This window comes from Channa argus, chromosome 6 (genome assembly GCF_033026475.1).
Source record: "Channa argus isolate prfri chromosome 6, Channa argus male v1.0, whole genome shotgun sequence".
In the NCBI taxonomy this organism is placed as follows: Eukaryota; Metazoa; Chordata; class Actinopteri; order Anabantiformes; family Channidae; genus Channa; species Channa argus.
In genome coordinates, this window is record NC_090202.1 from 26,877,448 (window position 1) to 26,893,727 (window position 16,280).

Here is a 16,280-nt window from a genome sequence, read left to right on the forward strand (position 1 = left end):
TTCATCGTTAAAGGGTGACGGTGTCAAGTTTCAAATCAAACACGTTCTGCCTCCACATAGCAACTTTTTGCAGCGTCACACAAAGAGCTGCTTCGACAGGAAAAGAACCAGCAGTGCTCGTCTTGTTGTGGTTGTAGCCGTGTGGCTTCATTTATGCTAAAGAGTAGTTGGTTTGTGTCTCTAACAATTTGATCCTGAAAAGTTCCCAGTGTTTTGCAGAATCTAATGCTAATGAATTTGTTGGCTGACTGTCACATTAGGTCGATAACTGTGGTTCTAAACTAACCACGTACTGTCTTTATTATTGATTAGTTATCTCTCCTGCTGCATAGGATCATCACGACATGCTGCTGGAGATTGAGAGGGACAAGGCCATCACGGACAAGGTCATCCTCATCCAAAAGGTGGTTCGCGGCTTTAAGGACAGGTAGGCCTGAAAAACCTGGTTTTAGTCTCCAGCACGAGGAGGACTTTCTGTAAAACCACGGACAGGATAAGATTCTTCTTTTCCTCTCAGATCTCACTTCCTTAAGATGAGGAAGTCGGCCGTGTTGATCCAAAAGACATGGAAAGGGTATCACTGCAGGAAGAACTACGGAGCTGTAAGTGGCATCTGTTGGGACACTTTACAGAAAAGTGTTTTAGAATTGCTGTTTATCATATCAGCAGGATTGTGATCTATGATGCAACTTACTCTGTCTCAGTTTCAGTCATTCATCATAATTAGGTTGCTGAAGCTCTTCTTCTCCAACTATGTTTGTGCTTTTAGATGCGAGCAGGCTTCTCCCGCCTCCAGGCTCTGGTTCGTTCGAGGAAGTTGTGTGCGTCTTATAATGTGGCCCGTCAGCGTATTGCAGTTTTCCAGGGTCGGTGTCGGGGTTTCTTGGTGCGTCGGGCATTCAGACACCGGCTGTGGGCTGTCATCACCATTCAGGCAAACACCAGGGGCATGATTGCTCGCCGACTGTACAAGAGGCTGAAAGGGGAGGTGAAAACACTTTTTTTCTAATTCCTTTACTTTTGTACAGCACGAGATTCTTAGAAACATGTTTATCAAAGTCAATCAAATATCATTTGTAAAATGCTCCATGCAAATCTGTGTGTTTTTGATACTTTCAGTGTAGTTTCCTGATTTTACATGTGGGTTTTTTAATGTCAGACTGACACCACTGCTCACATAATGTACATTGTACGTTTACTAGATGGTGGATCAAAAACTGCCCATTCTCCACACAGTCAGACTGGGATTGAACATGATCAGCTGCTTTTTTTCTTTTTCTTTTTGGTAAATGTGCTGAATCCCGAAAATTAGGAATTTATGCCCAATCACTATAAAATCGTTCTCTCATATTAAGAATTTTTTAATTTTAGGTTAATTTCACATGCAGGGTTTTCTTCTTCATATTTCAGGTATTTTTTTAGCACTCATGTCATTTATTCCCTAATTCCATTTGTGATTTTGGACAATTCCGCTCCTTTAGTACCGCAGGCGGCTGGAGGCCGAGAAGCTGCGTTTGGCTGAAGAGACCAAACTGAGGAACCAGATGTCTGCAAAGAGGGCGAAGGCTGAGGCTGAACGCAAACACCAGGTGATAGTTTACCGACGAGATTTCGATTTTAAAATGTCTGGAGATACTAGAATGTTCCCCTTGTCTTATTCAATGCTATTACATGACGTCTACCTAAGGAACTAGTATATGCAGGTAATAAGGCAGCAATGTCTTTACTTCAGTTTGTCATGCAGTTGTGGTTTTTGTCATAATTTCCAGGAGCGTCTGGCCCAGCTGGCGAAAGAGGACGCTGAACGGGAAAAGAAGGAGAAGGAGGAGGTTCGGAGGAAGAAGGAGATGGTGGAGCAGATGGAGAAGGCCCGTTTGGAGCCAGTCAATGACTCGGACATGGTGGACAAAATGTTTGGCTTCTTGGGGACGACAAGCTCTTTACCGGGCCAAGAGGGACAAGCTCCCGCCGGCTTCGAGGTGAAAAATTACCTTATACTATAAAAGTGGTGACAGCACTTATGACAGGAAGGATGACGTAATATGAAGGTTTTATCTGAGTAACAGCTTCAGCTTATAACTAAATAAATAATAAATAACTTATTTATTTCTCATTTTAATTTTTAAAAGATTTTGGTTATATAAAAAGTGCATGTATAATAATATTCTCGGTATAATTACAAGCTTTGATGGAAGAGGGGTTTATGACCCATAACTACAACCTTCGTCTTCGTTCATCTTTATCACTATCGATATTACGAGGAATAAAGTAGAAACAGGTAATCTGTCATTTTGCAGCCCTGTTTCTTGGTGTTGTAATGTACCAAGCTATTAACTGCAGGTAAAAATCTCAAATGATCTGTAAAGTGCTTTTAAATAATAGATAAACAGTGTAAGTGACGCTTGTTTTCAGAAGACGTCACTTTTCTATCAGTTTTAAAAATGTTTACAGGATTTTTTGGTTTGTTTTATACAATTTAAAATGTCTTATGCTCTTACAAAACAATAGTATTTCCTAAATTCCGTTGTGTATTTTCGTACATGATTCCACATGTAACAAAAGTAAAGCTTTCTAAAATCTTCATTTACTCATGTTATGTTCTGCAGGACCTTGAGCGGACCCATCATGAGCTAGAGGAGGAGGACCTGGATGAGGCTTTTCCTCTGCCTGAGGATGATGAAGAGGAGGATTTGTCGGAGTACAAATTTCCCAAGTTTGCTGCCACTTACTTTCAGGGCACCACCACGCACACGTATGTCCGACGGCCTCTCAAACAGCCTCTGCTGTTCCATGACGATGAGGGAGACCAGCTGGTACGTGACCTTAGACCTCCAGTCCCACACACTTAAAGATGATTGCTGAGAAACATGCTCATGCGTTGTTGACAAGAATTCTATTCCAACATGACAGAAAAGAAATGTCTAATGAAAGGGAAGGTTCGAGGTAAACAGTTATTACAGCCCCAATTCAAAAAAAGTTGGGAGGATGTGTAAAAGGAAAATAAAAACAGAATGCAATGATTTGCAAATGTCATCAACCTTTATTTTATTCACAGAACAAAAACAGACATTTTACCATTTTGGGGAAAATATAAGCTCATTTTGAATTTGATGGCAGGAACTGGGGCAACAAAAGATGAAAAAGCAATTGCTGCACATGAAAAACAAATGGAGGAGCATTTGACAACAGCTCAGTAACATGACTGGGTATAAAATGAACATTTCATAAGATGGGCAGAGGTTCACCAATCTGAACAACTGAGTCTAAAACAATGGAGGTGCATTAGTGGATATGTCGTGGGCAGCTTACACATCTGGAAAGGCAGCATCAGTGATGAAGCGACACAGTACAAGACAACGCTAAACCACAACTGCATCCATCACAACAGCTCAGCTCACAGACAGTTAAAAGAAGAGGTGATGCTACACAATGGTAAACGTTGCATCGTCCCACCTGTTTGGATTGGGGCTGTACAAATTAAATACTCAAATCGGTTAATCCATTAACCGTGTGTTTCCTGAAATAAAAATATGATTGATGTGACCAATGTTCATTGTTGGTGCAGAAGAACACTGAAAACAATCAGTTGTTATTGTTTAAAATCTCTTTGAATCATTAAGACACTATTGAAAAAATTGCTTTAACATTTCAACTGACAAAGTAAAATATTTCTCATGTCCCGTCTCAGGCTGCTCTGGCCGTGTGGATCACAGTGCTGAGGTTCATGGGGGATCTGCCTGAGCCCAAATATCACACAGCTATCAGTGATGGAAGCGAGAAGATCCCCGTCATGACCAAAATCTATGAGACGCTGGGGAAAAAGACGTACAAGCGAGAGCTGCAGGCCCTGCAGGGGGAGGGAGAGGTGGGAAACACACAGACACTGAAACTTGAGGTTCAGTTTAGTTTCTTGCAAACTAAAAGTGAAGTTTACATAAAAAAAAAACATTGTCGAGACTTTTAGAGTGGAGCCACCTTCAGGACAAATCTTACACTTTTTTTTTGAAGTTTTTGTTATTTAGAAAAAAATCAACAAAGTGAAAAGACAATGTTAGCAGCAATATACGTGACTTAATTATTCCGAAACTGTAAGAAACATAAACCAGATAATGTTCCTGTTGTTTTGTGCCAAAGGTTGAGATGAGGTTTCTGTCTGTTCAGTTGGTTTGGTTAGGATTCGATGCGTGTTGGTTTCCCAAACCCACTAAGCACAACAACAGGAATTCTTCCACAAATGTGGAGCCTAAAGAAACGAAGCTAAAATAATTAAAATAAACCATTTCACTCGCTTCAGCAGATGAGCTGCTTCATAAAGAGCCATTCTAAGATAAAGAATCACTTTTTGGAATTGAAAGTCATATGTAACTTATGTCAGTGGAGCCTTAATTTATGCATAATATGGCGTCTTTAGGTGAATATTTATATCACAAGTGAAGTACGTTTAGGAGGAGGGAATACAGATGTTCTTGAAACCAGAGAACCCAGATGAAACCCACCACACACGGAGGCTGCAGCTGATGGGGTAGATACAAACTGGGAGCTGTGAGGTGGCAGCTCTGACCGCTGGACCGTGGTGCTTCTGACATTTCCAACATATTTTTACAGGACTTTGTGGAAAGTTTGTACCACATTATGTCCAAGTAGCAGTTACTGTTGGGCTGTAAGCCGTTTCCCGTCCTGGCTGTGTTTACAGACCCCTCACTCTGACAGCCACAAGAAGAACAGCGTCCGACACAAGCTGGTGTCCCTCACCCTGAAGAAGAAATCCAAGATCACTGAGGAGGTGAGTGAGTGAGAAGTGAGAGGGAAGAGATTATAACAGCACTTCTAACCGTTTCATCAGTGTGTGGCATCTTGTAGACCAAGAAAAAAAGACATGGTGGGATTAATTTCAGGTCACAAAGCGTCTTAATGACGGCGAGCACGGTCTTCACGGCAACAGCATGCTGGAGGACAGGCCAACGTCCAACCTGGAGAAACTTCACTTCATCATTGGCAACGGGATCCTGAGACCTGCACTGAGGTACAGACATGCACAGAGGGAGAGATCAGAGCCTGAAGGGGTATTTTTTAATTTAGTCTAAAACAGCCTGAAATGATTTTTATTTTTAGTTACTGCAGATTATTTAACTGTTTTTAAACTTCTAATATGCTGATTTTCTATGATATGGCATATTAAACTAAATGGATTTGGGGGGGTCATGATACATAAAATAAATCATATATATATGATTATTTTTTACATGTATACATTTTGAATAAATACTTTTGCTCCTCAATTTCCCTAATATTTCCTTTTTCCAACAGAGGAAACTGCCTAACACAAAGTGACACGTGCACATTTATCAGAAAATTGATTGAGGTGTCTTTAGACATTATATAGATTCTTTAAGAATTTTTTAAAACTGCAAGTGTCCAAAAGTACTTAGGCTCCAAGATGATGGGACAAGTAATCTGTACCTGCCTGCAAATGATACGTTTAGCTGGTGTGTGTTTGTGTTTTAGAGATGAAATCTACTGCCAGATCTGTAAGCAACTGAGTCAGAACCCATCCAAGAGTTCTCACGCTCGCGGCTGGATCCTCGTCTCTTTGTGTGTCGGCTGCTTTGCCCCCTCAGACAAGTTTGTCAAGGTCGAGACAAAAACCAAACAATATAACTGAGTTTACTTATTCCATCTCTTCTACATGTAAAGATGCTACACTGCAGTATAAAGTCAGTGTTTTTCTAGAAGTTTATATTTGTGAGTGTTATGTTGTTATATGTTGTAAATCCTGTCTCAAGAATTTCTGGTTTTGGTTTTTATACATAACAAAATATTTCCACTCACAGTACCTGAGGAACTTCATCAGCAGCGGTCCACCAGGTTACGCCCCGTACTGTGAAGAGAGACTGAGACGAACATTTGTCAATGGAACGAGGACACAGCCTCCATCATGGCTAGAACTGCAGGTAAAAACACGCACGCACGCACACACACACACACACACACACACACACACACACACACACACACACACACAGTTAATTTTTTCAGTTTCCCAATATAATTGCAAAGATGTAGAAAATATATTAAAAGTCCAACTCTTCAATTAAATTTAAAGTTCTTATCACTGCTCATTGTGACACCAGCCTATCGAATTGTGGTGTTTTTGTGAAGCGTCCTAATCCGAATGGCCGAAAGCTGACATAAGAAAGTTTATTAAAACAACTACAAGAGGTCAAATATAGCAGGTGTTTTAGAGCAAATATGAAAAGATTAACTTGATATTGTTTAAGTTCTAAGAGACTTACGTAGGCTACAGAAACAAACCCGTGAACATAACGCTCTGCATTGGCTCACAGTACAAACAGAATTATGTGCTGCATGTTTCCCTGATACAGGTTTTACCAGTTGTTTGTACATATTATTTTTGCTTGATTTTAGAACGATTTTGATTTAAAACCCCCGCAAAAGTTGACAACTTGGCTGATAAATATTCTGAACTGTATCTGCAGGCCACCAAGTCGAAGAAGCCCATCATGCTGCCGGTGACATTCATGGATGGCACAACCAAAACGCTGCTGACTGACTCGGCGACAACAGCCATGGAGCTCTGCAATGCCTTGTCTGACAAAATCAATCTTCGAGATCGCTTTGGTTTTTCCCTCTACATCGCTTTGTTTGACAAGGTGGGTGCACACACACACACACACACACACGTAAAGACCATGGCTGCTACAGCATAGTCTGTCTCCAGACCAAAAATGGGTTTTGTCTAATAATAACTAACCCACTTTAAATGTTTGATCATCAGTTTGGAGAGTTTGTGCTCTGTGCTCACTTCAAGACACTCAGTTTAATTCATAGATGTACAAGCTGATTTCGTGGCATCATTACTAATCTGTCGCTAATTAGGGTTCGGTGTCAAAGTGCCCCTAACAGCCCATCCCCAGCCGTCCAGCGCAGGTCCCAAGCCAGGTAGAAATTGGGGAGGGTTGCGTCAGGAAGGGCAAATGATCCGCTGTGGTGACCCTGAACTCACAGGATAAGCTGAAAGGACAAAAAAAAAAAAAAAAAAAAACACCCCACAACATGATGTGTAGTTTTGTGAAAATTTCAAACATCCGCTGTACATTGAACTTCTCAGTATTAGGGGACAATTAAACTTAACATGATTTAACATGCAAATTAAATTACAGATTTTTCAAAGAATAGATTAAGTCAGTTTAGGCATCATTGGTGTCAGGTGCAAACACATAATCTAAAGTATAAAGTTAAAATGCAAAGGTGTGACACACAACATGAAGTATATGTAAACAAAGACAGAAAATAAGAAGCTATGCACAGAAGCTGAGTTTGCTATGGGAGGTAGTCAAACTTAACAAAGTAAGAGTGACTGTCCCTGAGGTGGGGGAGCAGGCTGACCCCAGTGGGGATGAAACTGTTCTTGTGGTGTGAGATCACTGATGGTCACTGAGTCAGAGACTTGCTGTCTGTCTGTCAGGAAGTCCGTAATCCACCGGCACATGGAGAGCTCAGGTCCACAAACACTATCCTGGCATAAGACCATGGGGAGTCCAGATGTTGGAGGGTTATGTTTATGGCATCGCCTACAGAGCCAAACTGCAGGGGATCCAGAAGGGGGTCTCTAATGTCCTTGAGACAAGACAAGTCAGGGCAACGAGTCTGTATTCATTAGGTCCCATGATCCTCGCTTTTTGGGGGGCTGGTACAGTGGTGGTGGTCTTAAGCTGCCTGGCACATGGCAGGTCTCCAGTGAGATGTTAAAACAGCAGGACAGCTGATTGGCACAGTCCTTCAGGGTGGAGGGGGGGACAGAGTGGGGGCCCTCGGCTTTCTCTGGGTTTAGCCATTTAAACAGTCTATTCACATGTCCCTCTGTGATGGTGAGAGGTGGGAAGCTCTGTGGGTGATCCAGGTGTGGCAGTGGAGGGGGGGGCTGCTTCACATCAGTGGTTGGTGGGATCACGTCTGTCCCATGTCTTGACCATTTGTAATGTCCCTGACATATTTAAAGTTTGGGGAAATGTCCTCCTGCAGGTTTCCTCTTTAGGCAGTGGCAATGACCACGTGATGGATGCCGTGTCGCAGTGCGAGCAGTACGCCAAGGAGCAGGGAGCTCAGGAGAGAAATGCCCCGTGGAGGCTTTTCTTCAGGAAGGAGATCTTCACGCCCTGGCACTGCCCTGCAGACGACCAGGTGGCTACCAACCTCATCTATCAACAAATCGTCAGGGGCGTCAAGTTTGGAGAATATCGCTGCGACAGGGTGAGTTACTGCTCTATTTACGGCTCCACAGATAAGATGCTGGGTTAATGTAGGTTCTCCTCAGCGTTTGCTTGTCCACAACAACTTTTTAGTCACAAGTTTGACTGCATTGCACTGCAAGGCTAAGATGAATGAGTGACCTTTAGTGTGCACCCACTTCTCAGCAGGGCACCAGACTGTGGACGCTTTCAAAAACCAGTTTAAGACTTTTCTGTTCAGAAAAGCATTTTAAAGTGATCATTACTTTTTTATATGCTTTACATGTTTTCAATGTTCTATTCTTGCTTTTAATCTGTTGTGTAGCACTTTGAGATTTGTCAACAAACGTAAAGTGCGTTACAACTCCTCCTCCGCTGGATCTGCCTAACACAGCTGGGCTGTTCCTAGGAGCAGGGGTTAGAAAAACCAGGAAGTACATTTTGTAGGAGACCTGAACAGAGTGACGGAGATATCCACAACGTCTTCCTTTTACTTATTTTCAAAAATCAAAACAGTGCAGATAAAAATGATGTGTGTGGGTGAAATTAACTGTCACAAAAACACACTTTTTCTGAGAAATGTCACTAACAGCTGATCAGCGTGTCCTGTCAGGGTTCAGCCCTGAGCAGTGTCTGTAATCACAGTAACAAAGCATAAATACAAAAAAAAAAAACAAAAGTGGAAACGCACACAGAAACACTGTGTGATATTAGGTAACACCACGGTGCCAACACATAGTACTCGATATGGTTTGTACATAAATACTGACAATTACAGTTGGAAAATACGTATAGAATCACTATCCCAGATTTCTAAAACCCTTATTGTAGGAACACAAGTGCAGACAAACTTACCAGTATGCGTTTGCCTGTTTCCAGGACGACCTGTCAGAGCTGGCTGCTCAGCAGTACTACGTGGACTACGGATCTGAGATCCTTCTGGAGCGTCTGCTGAGCCTCATCCCCTCCTACATCCCTGACAGAGAGATCAGTGCCTCCAGGACAGTGGAGAAATGGGCTCATGTCATCATGGCAGCACATAAAAAGGTATTTGATACTGTTAATGTCCCCCCAGTGAATTTTGGTATTTTAAGTGGAGTGTGTACTTTTTCCAATTAAAATAGACTAAATGACTGATACAAGCCCTAATACAACTGTCTAACCTTGATTTAATTAAAACTGAGCAAAAATCAGGTTGAAGGACATGTAATAAAGCCAAAGATATAATCTTTTAATTCAGAAATAATTTTTATCATGATCATCGTAGGAGAAACTGCTCATTGTCTGTCCTGATATATTAAGAATTTCTGGTATCTAAGGTTCACAACAGCTGGCAAAAGAACAACCACAGCTTAAACTCATAGCATCAACAGTTAGAACGGGGGTCACTGGTATACGTTTGTTTTGTTTGTTTGTGGGAGAAATGATTTTTCATATTTCTACATACGTTAGTTTTATGTAACACAAGCTTCTTAGTATAATAATAGAACATCTGTCTCTGCTCAGGGCATCTACACCCAGAAGAGGTTTGACCCTCTTAAGGTGAAGGAGGAAGTGGTGGACTTCGCTCGCCACAAGTGGCCCCTGCTCTTCTCTCGTTTCTATGAAGCTTTCAAGTTTTCAGGTGACCATCAGCGAGCTCTTTACACCAACACATGGTTACGGACACTGGGGAAATAACCCATCAAGTAACACAAAAGTTTGATTTTGTATGAATATTTATATTTGTAAGACACCTCAGTCCACATATGGGTGTTGGGTCTATTGAGCTATTTTACAGTTTATACATTACATTCAGATTCGTACGCTTTCAAAAAATTCAAATTAAATTACACAACTCTTTTCTTGAACCTCCCTGAGAAGTTACAGTTACATATTCTCAATTAGTAGAAGTTATGGAATAGGTAAAAAAAAATACTTAAAGTAATTTCAAAAGTCTTCATTCCTGCTTTTCAGGTCCCAGTTTGCCTAAAAACGACCTGATCGTTGCCGTCAACTGGACTGGAGTTTACTTTGTAGATGAGCAGGAGCAGGTTCTCTTGGAGTTGTCCTTTCCAGAAATCACTGCAGTCTCCAGCAGCAGGTGAGGCACAGTGGGGGCTGTAGTCCCTTTATCTGACTGTTGACAAGATAAAGTGTCAGGTGTGTTGTGTGATAAAAAAAAGAGTATCAGCAAGAATGAAAGGAAAGATGTTCAAGATGGTGGTGAGACCAGAGATGCTGTTCGGCTTAGAGACAGTGGCACTGAAGAAAAGACAGGAGGCAGAGCTGGAGGTAGCAGAGCTTAAGATGTTGAGGTTCTCTTTGGGAGTGACGAGGACGGACAGGATCAGGAATGAGGACATCAGAGGGACAGCTCATGTTAGATGTGTTGGAGATAAAGTCAGAGAGGACAGATTGAGGTGGTTTGGACATGTTCAGAGGAGAAACTGTGAATATATCGGTAGAAGGATGCTGAGGTTGGAGCTGCCAGGCAGGAGGTCTAGAGGAAGAGCAAAGAGGAGATTTATGGATGTAGTGAGAGAGGACATGAAGTTAGTTGGTGTGAGGACAGAGTTAGATGGAGGCACATGATTCGCTGTAGTGACCCCTGAAAGAGAACAGCAGAAAGTGGAAGAGGCCTTGACAAGAGTTTGTCAGCAAGAAATAAACAGCAACCTCTTATCAGTCTCTTCATCTGTGATCTGTTCCTCTATAATGTGAGATGCCTTTGTGACTAAAGCTCAACAATCCTACCTGTGCTTATGTCACCAAATGAAAGGCAGGTTCCTGGTGACGGTAGCTTGAAATGCTAAAATGTGTAAACAGTATGTATTGTACTGGAGGACGGTGCGTTTTGTTCCCTTAGTGGAGGAAAGTTGCAGGGTCAGAGTTTCACTTTGGCCACGATCAAAGGAGACGAGTTCACCTTCACCTCCAACAATGCAGAGGACATCCGCGACCTGGTGGTGACCTTCCTGGAAGGCCTGAGGAACAGGTCCAAGTTTGTGGTCGCGCTGCAAGACAACCCCAACCCCAGTAAGTTGGGAACACTAATGTTTGTTTTCTCGCAGCGAGTAAGGATATTTCTATCAGACTGAGTTGTTCTGTGGGATTAATATTTTGTTCAAAAAGATCAACGGCTTCTCCACAATAACATCTTAACATTAATTTTTGTGTGAGCACAGAAGTGACACCATCAGGCCAGAAACATTTTGAAGCAGAATTCTTTTTTTCCCCACAGCTGGGGACGAATCGACCTTTCTGAGCTTCCTGAAGGGAGACCTGATCGTGTTGGACCAGGATACTGGCGAGCAGGTCCTCAACTCTGGTTGGGCTCACGGCATCAACGAACGAACCAATCAGAGGGGAGATTTTCCAGCTGACTGCGTATACGTCCTTCCGTCTACGACTCGACCTCAGCAAGAAATAGTGGTGAGGGGGAAAAAAACAAAACCACATCAGGCAAAACTTGAGTCTTGACTTTACAGACTGAATTTCTTTTGTTACTTTTAATGGAGTGGAAACGGTTTCTTATCGGCAGAACTGACAAACTGTGAGATTAGTAAAAGATGGCACACTAACATTTTACAACCTCACTTTAGTATGAAACTTCAGAACAACATCTGGCTTTTGGTTTCTTTAACCTTGTGTATCCCACCACACAGGCGCTCGTAACCATGACACCAGACCAGCGACAAGAATCAGTTCGCGTTTCGCAGCTTGTTGTGCCGGAAAGTGCCGACAGGATGAAACCTTACACACTGGAGGAGTTCTCCTACGACTACTTCAGGTATCCAACCATAGTTTTAACTGAGTACATCATTTTTGATCCTGTCACCAGTGTAACATGTTTTTTTTCTTGTAGGCCTCCTCCCAAACACACTCTGAGCAGGGTGATGGTCACGAAGAATCGTGGAAAGGACAAGTTGTGGAGCTGCACCAGAGAGCCACTGAAACAGCCACTGCTGAAGAAGGTCGTCAACCACGAGGAGCTGGCTCAAGATGCCTGCATGTCCTTCATAGATATCCTTTAAACGCATGTTGAATTCAGTCCAGTTTCAGACGGAGGCCGCCCTGGATAAAATACTTTGTGTCCTATAAAAGTAGATATTCTACAGAAGGGAAATACGATAAACATAAGTTTTATCTTCTTTAATGATGTTCCCTCTACACTGTCTCACATCCAGATATTTGCGTAGGTTCTACATTTCTTATCAAGTTAAGTTGTTTCATTCCTTGACCTGTGTCCCACCTATAATGAAGTACATGGGCGACTATCCATCCAAACGGACACGCTCAGTCAACGAGCTGACGGACCAGATCTTTGAAGGAGCGCTGAAGGCCGAACCTTTGAAAGACGAGATCTACTGTCAGATCATCAAACAGCTCACTGACAACCATGTCAAGTGTGTAAATGGACACAAAACATTTCCACAATGTTTAATATCTTTACCAGCATAAGCAGTGAGCCTCAAAAAACATATGTTGATGTAATACAGTAAAGTGTCTGTTGCTCCGTGCTGCTGCAGGTACAGTGAGGAGAAAGGCTGGGAGCTGCTCTGGTTGTGCACCGGTCTGTGTCCTCCCAGTAACATGCTGCTGCCTCACATCCAGCGCTTTCTGCAGTCCAAGAAACACCACCCACTCTCTGGAGACTGCATGCAGAGGCTTCACAAAGCTCTACGGTGAGACGGTAGCCTTCGAAGGTTTGAACCCATTACACTTTTCTGTTTCTGCATAGGTATGAGCCAAACGTGACAAGATGAAGATGGTGACAAACACTAGTATAACCAAAAATATTACATTGTGTTTTCAATTCAGCAACTGTACTTGTGCAATTTTTTGTTAATTATTTTTAATTTTTGCAGTTTGCAAGCAGAACATATTTTCGCTTGAAAAATTAGATGATCATTACAGTAGTTATTTTATCTAATGATTGAGTAGTTTTCCTACCTCTGATAGGAAAAAGTGTAAGAGCTGACTGTTACCTGGTTACTGTGCATGGAAAAAGTCAGACTTGTTCCATACAAACCATTTTAAGCTGACTGCTTTTCATTTTCTGTAAATGGACTCACCTTTGGTTTTGCTGCCTCTTTGTCATGGTTACAGTAATGGATCCAGGAAATACCCCCCTCACTTGGTGGAAGTGGAGGCCATCCAACATAAGACAACACAGATCTTTCACAAAGTCTACTTTCCAGATGATACAGATGAGGTCCTGTGAGACACTAATGTAGCCATAGAAAGTGTTTGAAAACGGATTATTCATGCTTGTCTCAAACCTGTAGGCATTTGAGGTGGAGTCCAGCACTAAAGCAAAGGATTTCTGCCAGAACATCTCGACCAGGCTGCTGCTCAAGTCTTCTGAAGGCTTCAGCCTCTTTGTCAAGATCTCAGACAAGGTCAGAGGTCAAGGCGTGTTTCTCTAAAGCAGAACAAAAATGTTTAAGACCCATTACCATTATTAAATCAGGTTTGTCAAGGTCGTGATAGGAAACAGACCAGAGATGGTGGTGGACATTATTCTTTATCCAACAAAAGAAGCAAGTACATTTCCACCATAGCATCTGATCTGAGGAGCTAAGTTAGGAAAATTCCATGTAAACACAGATTTGCTAAAGATTTGTAGAATTCTCATGGTTATACAATTTCCCCTCCTCACTGTGCAGTTAATGAAATACACATTTTACAATATTGACAATAAGTGAACGTTTGTGCTGAGTTGACAGGTCTAAATGTCCTGCAGGTGATCAGTGTGCCAGAGGGAGATTTCTTCTTTGACTTCGTCAGGCATTTGACAGATTGGATCAAGAAATCTCGACCCGCTAAAGACGGTTGGTTCCTGCACCTGGTTTGCATTTGTGATGATAAGTGAACAAAGTTAACCTTCTTTCATCCCACCTTTCAGGAATTGTTCCATCTCTGACCTATCAGGTGTTCTTCATGAAGAAGTTGTGGACCAGCACAATTCCTGGGAAAGACTCCTTTGCGGACTCCATCTTCCACTACTACCAGGTTGGTCTGAAATATTCAGACTTAGAAACAGGAGAAAATATTTTATTTAGACTTCAGACAACAGCACTCTTCTCATTTCAACAATTAAAAAAAATAAATTAACTCTGTAAATAACATCTCTCCACCTTGTTTCTATATTAGGAGCTGCCTAAATACCTTCGTGGTTATCATAAATGTTCACGAGAAGAGGTTTTCCAACTTGCAGCACTCATCTACCGTGTCAAGTTTGAGGAGGACAAATCCCACTTTCCTACAATTCCCAAGATTCTTCGGGAGCTGGTTCCCCAGGATCTGATTCGTCAGATGTCCCCAGATGACTGGAAAAGGGTAAATATCAAGGCTGGACTGAATTCCTTGTATTTGGTGAAACCTAATTGTTAAGTTAATTTTTTATTTTGTTTCCCCTTTACTTAGTTTTGAATCCTAAATAGTTGCTCTAACCCTGCAATTCCACTGGGAGTATTTTTTCACAGCTGCTGAGTGTAATTGTGGGGTAAATGTAAATTTAGCATCACGTGAGCTAATGAACCTGTATGTGTGTTGTTACAGTCTGTGGTTGCATACTTCAACAAGCAGGCCGGTAAATCAAGGGAGGAGGCGAAACTGATGTTTCTGAAGACCATCTACAAATGGCCGACCTTTGGCTCAGCCTTTTTTGAGGTCAAGGTAAACACACTGGGGATAGTTGCATCCCCACTAAAAGCTTTGAAGGAACACGACTCCCCGCATTTTGAAAAGCATCGCTGTTAGTTTGTGTTTTGTCTTTAGCAAACCACAGAGACCAACTACCCAGAGATCCTGCTGATTGCCATCAACAAACACGGAGTCAGTCTCATCAACCCTAAGACCAAGGTTTGCGTTTGTATAGAAAGTGTTTCCTCCTCACCTCTGATATTACGGGATTCCAAATAAAATGATGAATGAAGACTCAAGCCTCTTTCACATATGAACTTCTGACTCAATCAGTTCCAAATATTTCCTTCTCACATGTAACGTTAGTTGGATTCCAGCGCATGTGTGAAAGAGGCTTCCGTCAGCCAGATGCTCTAGGTAACAAATTTACTTTCTTTCTGCAGGATATTCTGACCACCCACCCTTTCACCAAGATCTCTAACTGGAGCAGTGGCAACACCTACTTCCATATGACCATTGGAAACCTGGTCAAAGGAAGCAAACTGCTGTGTGAGACTTCACTGGTGGGTGGCAGCAAAACACAAACTGTTGACTGTTTTTTCTGTATTTGTGTGCGTTTTCCTAAATGCTGCTCCGCTGCGTTGAGCTCTCGGGTGATTTGAAGCTTTAAATTGAACCTTTTTAGCATTTAGAGAACTGCTGCATGGTTAGATTTAGTCCTAACAGGTGGTGAAAAATAAACTACACTACTGCAGTACTTTCTAGGACAGAAAACTGTGCACTAAAAGTCTAAGACTCCAATAATAATCTGGAATTAATCAGAAAGTTGGAACATATAAAATAATAATTTAGGATTCTGCAGTATTTATAAGTCAGAAATCAACTTCAAGCACTGATCGTTGTGGCTTTGACCATTTTCAAGAAAGTAATATTAGTAGTATTAGAAATATTAGAAACGTCGTCTTTGCTTGGAACGATGACTTGTTCTGCCAGGTGGCAGATATAACAATGGCTGCAAGTTATTTACGTGAATACATTACGCATGAGATCATACCACAGATTTTCTTTGGTTTCTTTCTAACAAAGAAAATCTAATTGTATTTTGTTTTCATTTTAAATGCAATGATTTCTAAATTCTTAAACCAATTATATTTCCGTATTTTAAAATGAAAACTTTTGACTAATTCATTTCCCTTTTGCCTAAAAATGTATCTTGTGGCCCAAGATTAGAATCAGTGGCCTACGCAGGGCTGAGCAACTGTCGCAGAAAGTAAAATATCGCAAAGTACGTTTTTTCCAACATTGTGTGTGGGAAGCGATTTGGAGCAGAGACACACAGTGAGAACTGCTGTGAAAATAAACTGTACAGACCAAGTTAAGAACAGAATGGTTAAATGTATA

The 16,280-nt window shown here is 41.7% G+C and overlaps 1 protein-coding gene across 5 annotated transcripts in view; it reads left to right on the forward strand.

Moving 5' to 3' along the window:
- myo7aa (myosin VIIAa) overlaps positions 1 to 16,280 on the forward strand; it is a 44,766-nt gene that overhangs the window by 25,520 nt on the left and 2,966 nt on the right. For 4 of the 5 annotated variants that reach the window (XM_067507504.1, XM_067507505.1, XM_067507501.1 and 1 more), the window contains 30 exons: positions 333 to 427; positions 518 to 602; positions 770 to 988; positions 1,482 to 1,589; positions 1,770 to 1,979; positions 2,607 to 2,813; positions 3,689 to 3,865; positions 4,694 to 4,783; positions 4,896 to 5,023; positions 5,506 to 5,632; positions 5,832 to 5,951; positions 6,498 to 6,671; positions 8,044 to 8,271; positions 9,129 to 9,296; positions 9,756 to 9,873; positions 10,206 to 10,332; positions 11,098 to 11,267; positions 11,473 to 11,663; positions 11,897 to 12,021; positions 12,097 to 12,254; positions 12,484 to 12,637; positions 12,761 to 12,916; positions 13,341 to 13,446; positions 13,520 to 13,633; positions 13,978 to 14,065; positions 14,140 to 14,246; positions 14,388 to 14,573; positions 14,796 to 14,912; positions 15,015 to 15,098; positions 15,323 to 15,442. In XM_067507504.1, coding sequence (XP_067363605.1) covers positions 333 to 427; positions 518 to 602; positions 770 to 988; positions 1,482 to 1,589; positions 1,770 to 1,979; positions 2,607 to 2,813; positions 3,689 to 3,865; positions 4,694 to 4,783; positions 4,896 to 5,023; positions 5,506 to 5,632; positions 5,832 to 5,951; positions 6,498 to 6,671; positions 8,044 to 8,271; positions 9,129 to 9,296; positions 9,756 to 9,873; positions 10,206 to 10,332; positions 11,098 to 11,267; positions 11,473 to 11,663; positions 11,897 to 12,021; positions 12,097 to 12,254; positions 12,484 to 12,637; positions 12,761 to 12,916; positions 13,341 to 13,446; positions 13,520 to 13,633; positions 13,978 to 14,065; positions 14,140 to 14,246; positions 14,388 to 14,573; positions 14,796 to 14,912; positions 15,015 to 15,098; positions 15,323 to 15,442 — 4,257 coding nt within the window. Of the gene's footprint in view, positions 1 to 332; positions 428 to 517; positions 603 to 769; positions 989 to 1,481; positions 1,590 to 1,769; positions 1,980 to 2,606; positions 2,814 to 3,688; positions 3,866 to 4,693; positions 4,784 to 4,895; positions 5,024 to 5,505; positions 5,633 to 5,831; positions 5,952 to 6,497; positions 6,672 to 8,043; positions 8,272 to 9,128; positions 9,297 to 9,755; positions 9,874 to 10,205; positions 10,333 to 11,097; positions 11,268 to 11,472; positions 11,664 to 11,896; positions 12,022 to 12,096; positions 12,255 to 12,483; positions 12,638 to 12,760; positions 12,917 to 13,340; positions 13,447 to 13,519; positions 13,634 to 13,977; positions 14,066 to 14,139; positions 14,247 to 14,387; positions 14,574 to 14,795; positions 14,913 to 14,996; positions 15,099 to 15,322; positions 15,443 to 16,280 lie in introns of those variants that run through there. The other variant, XR_010914650.1, reaches the window with a different exon arrangement.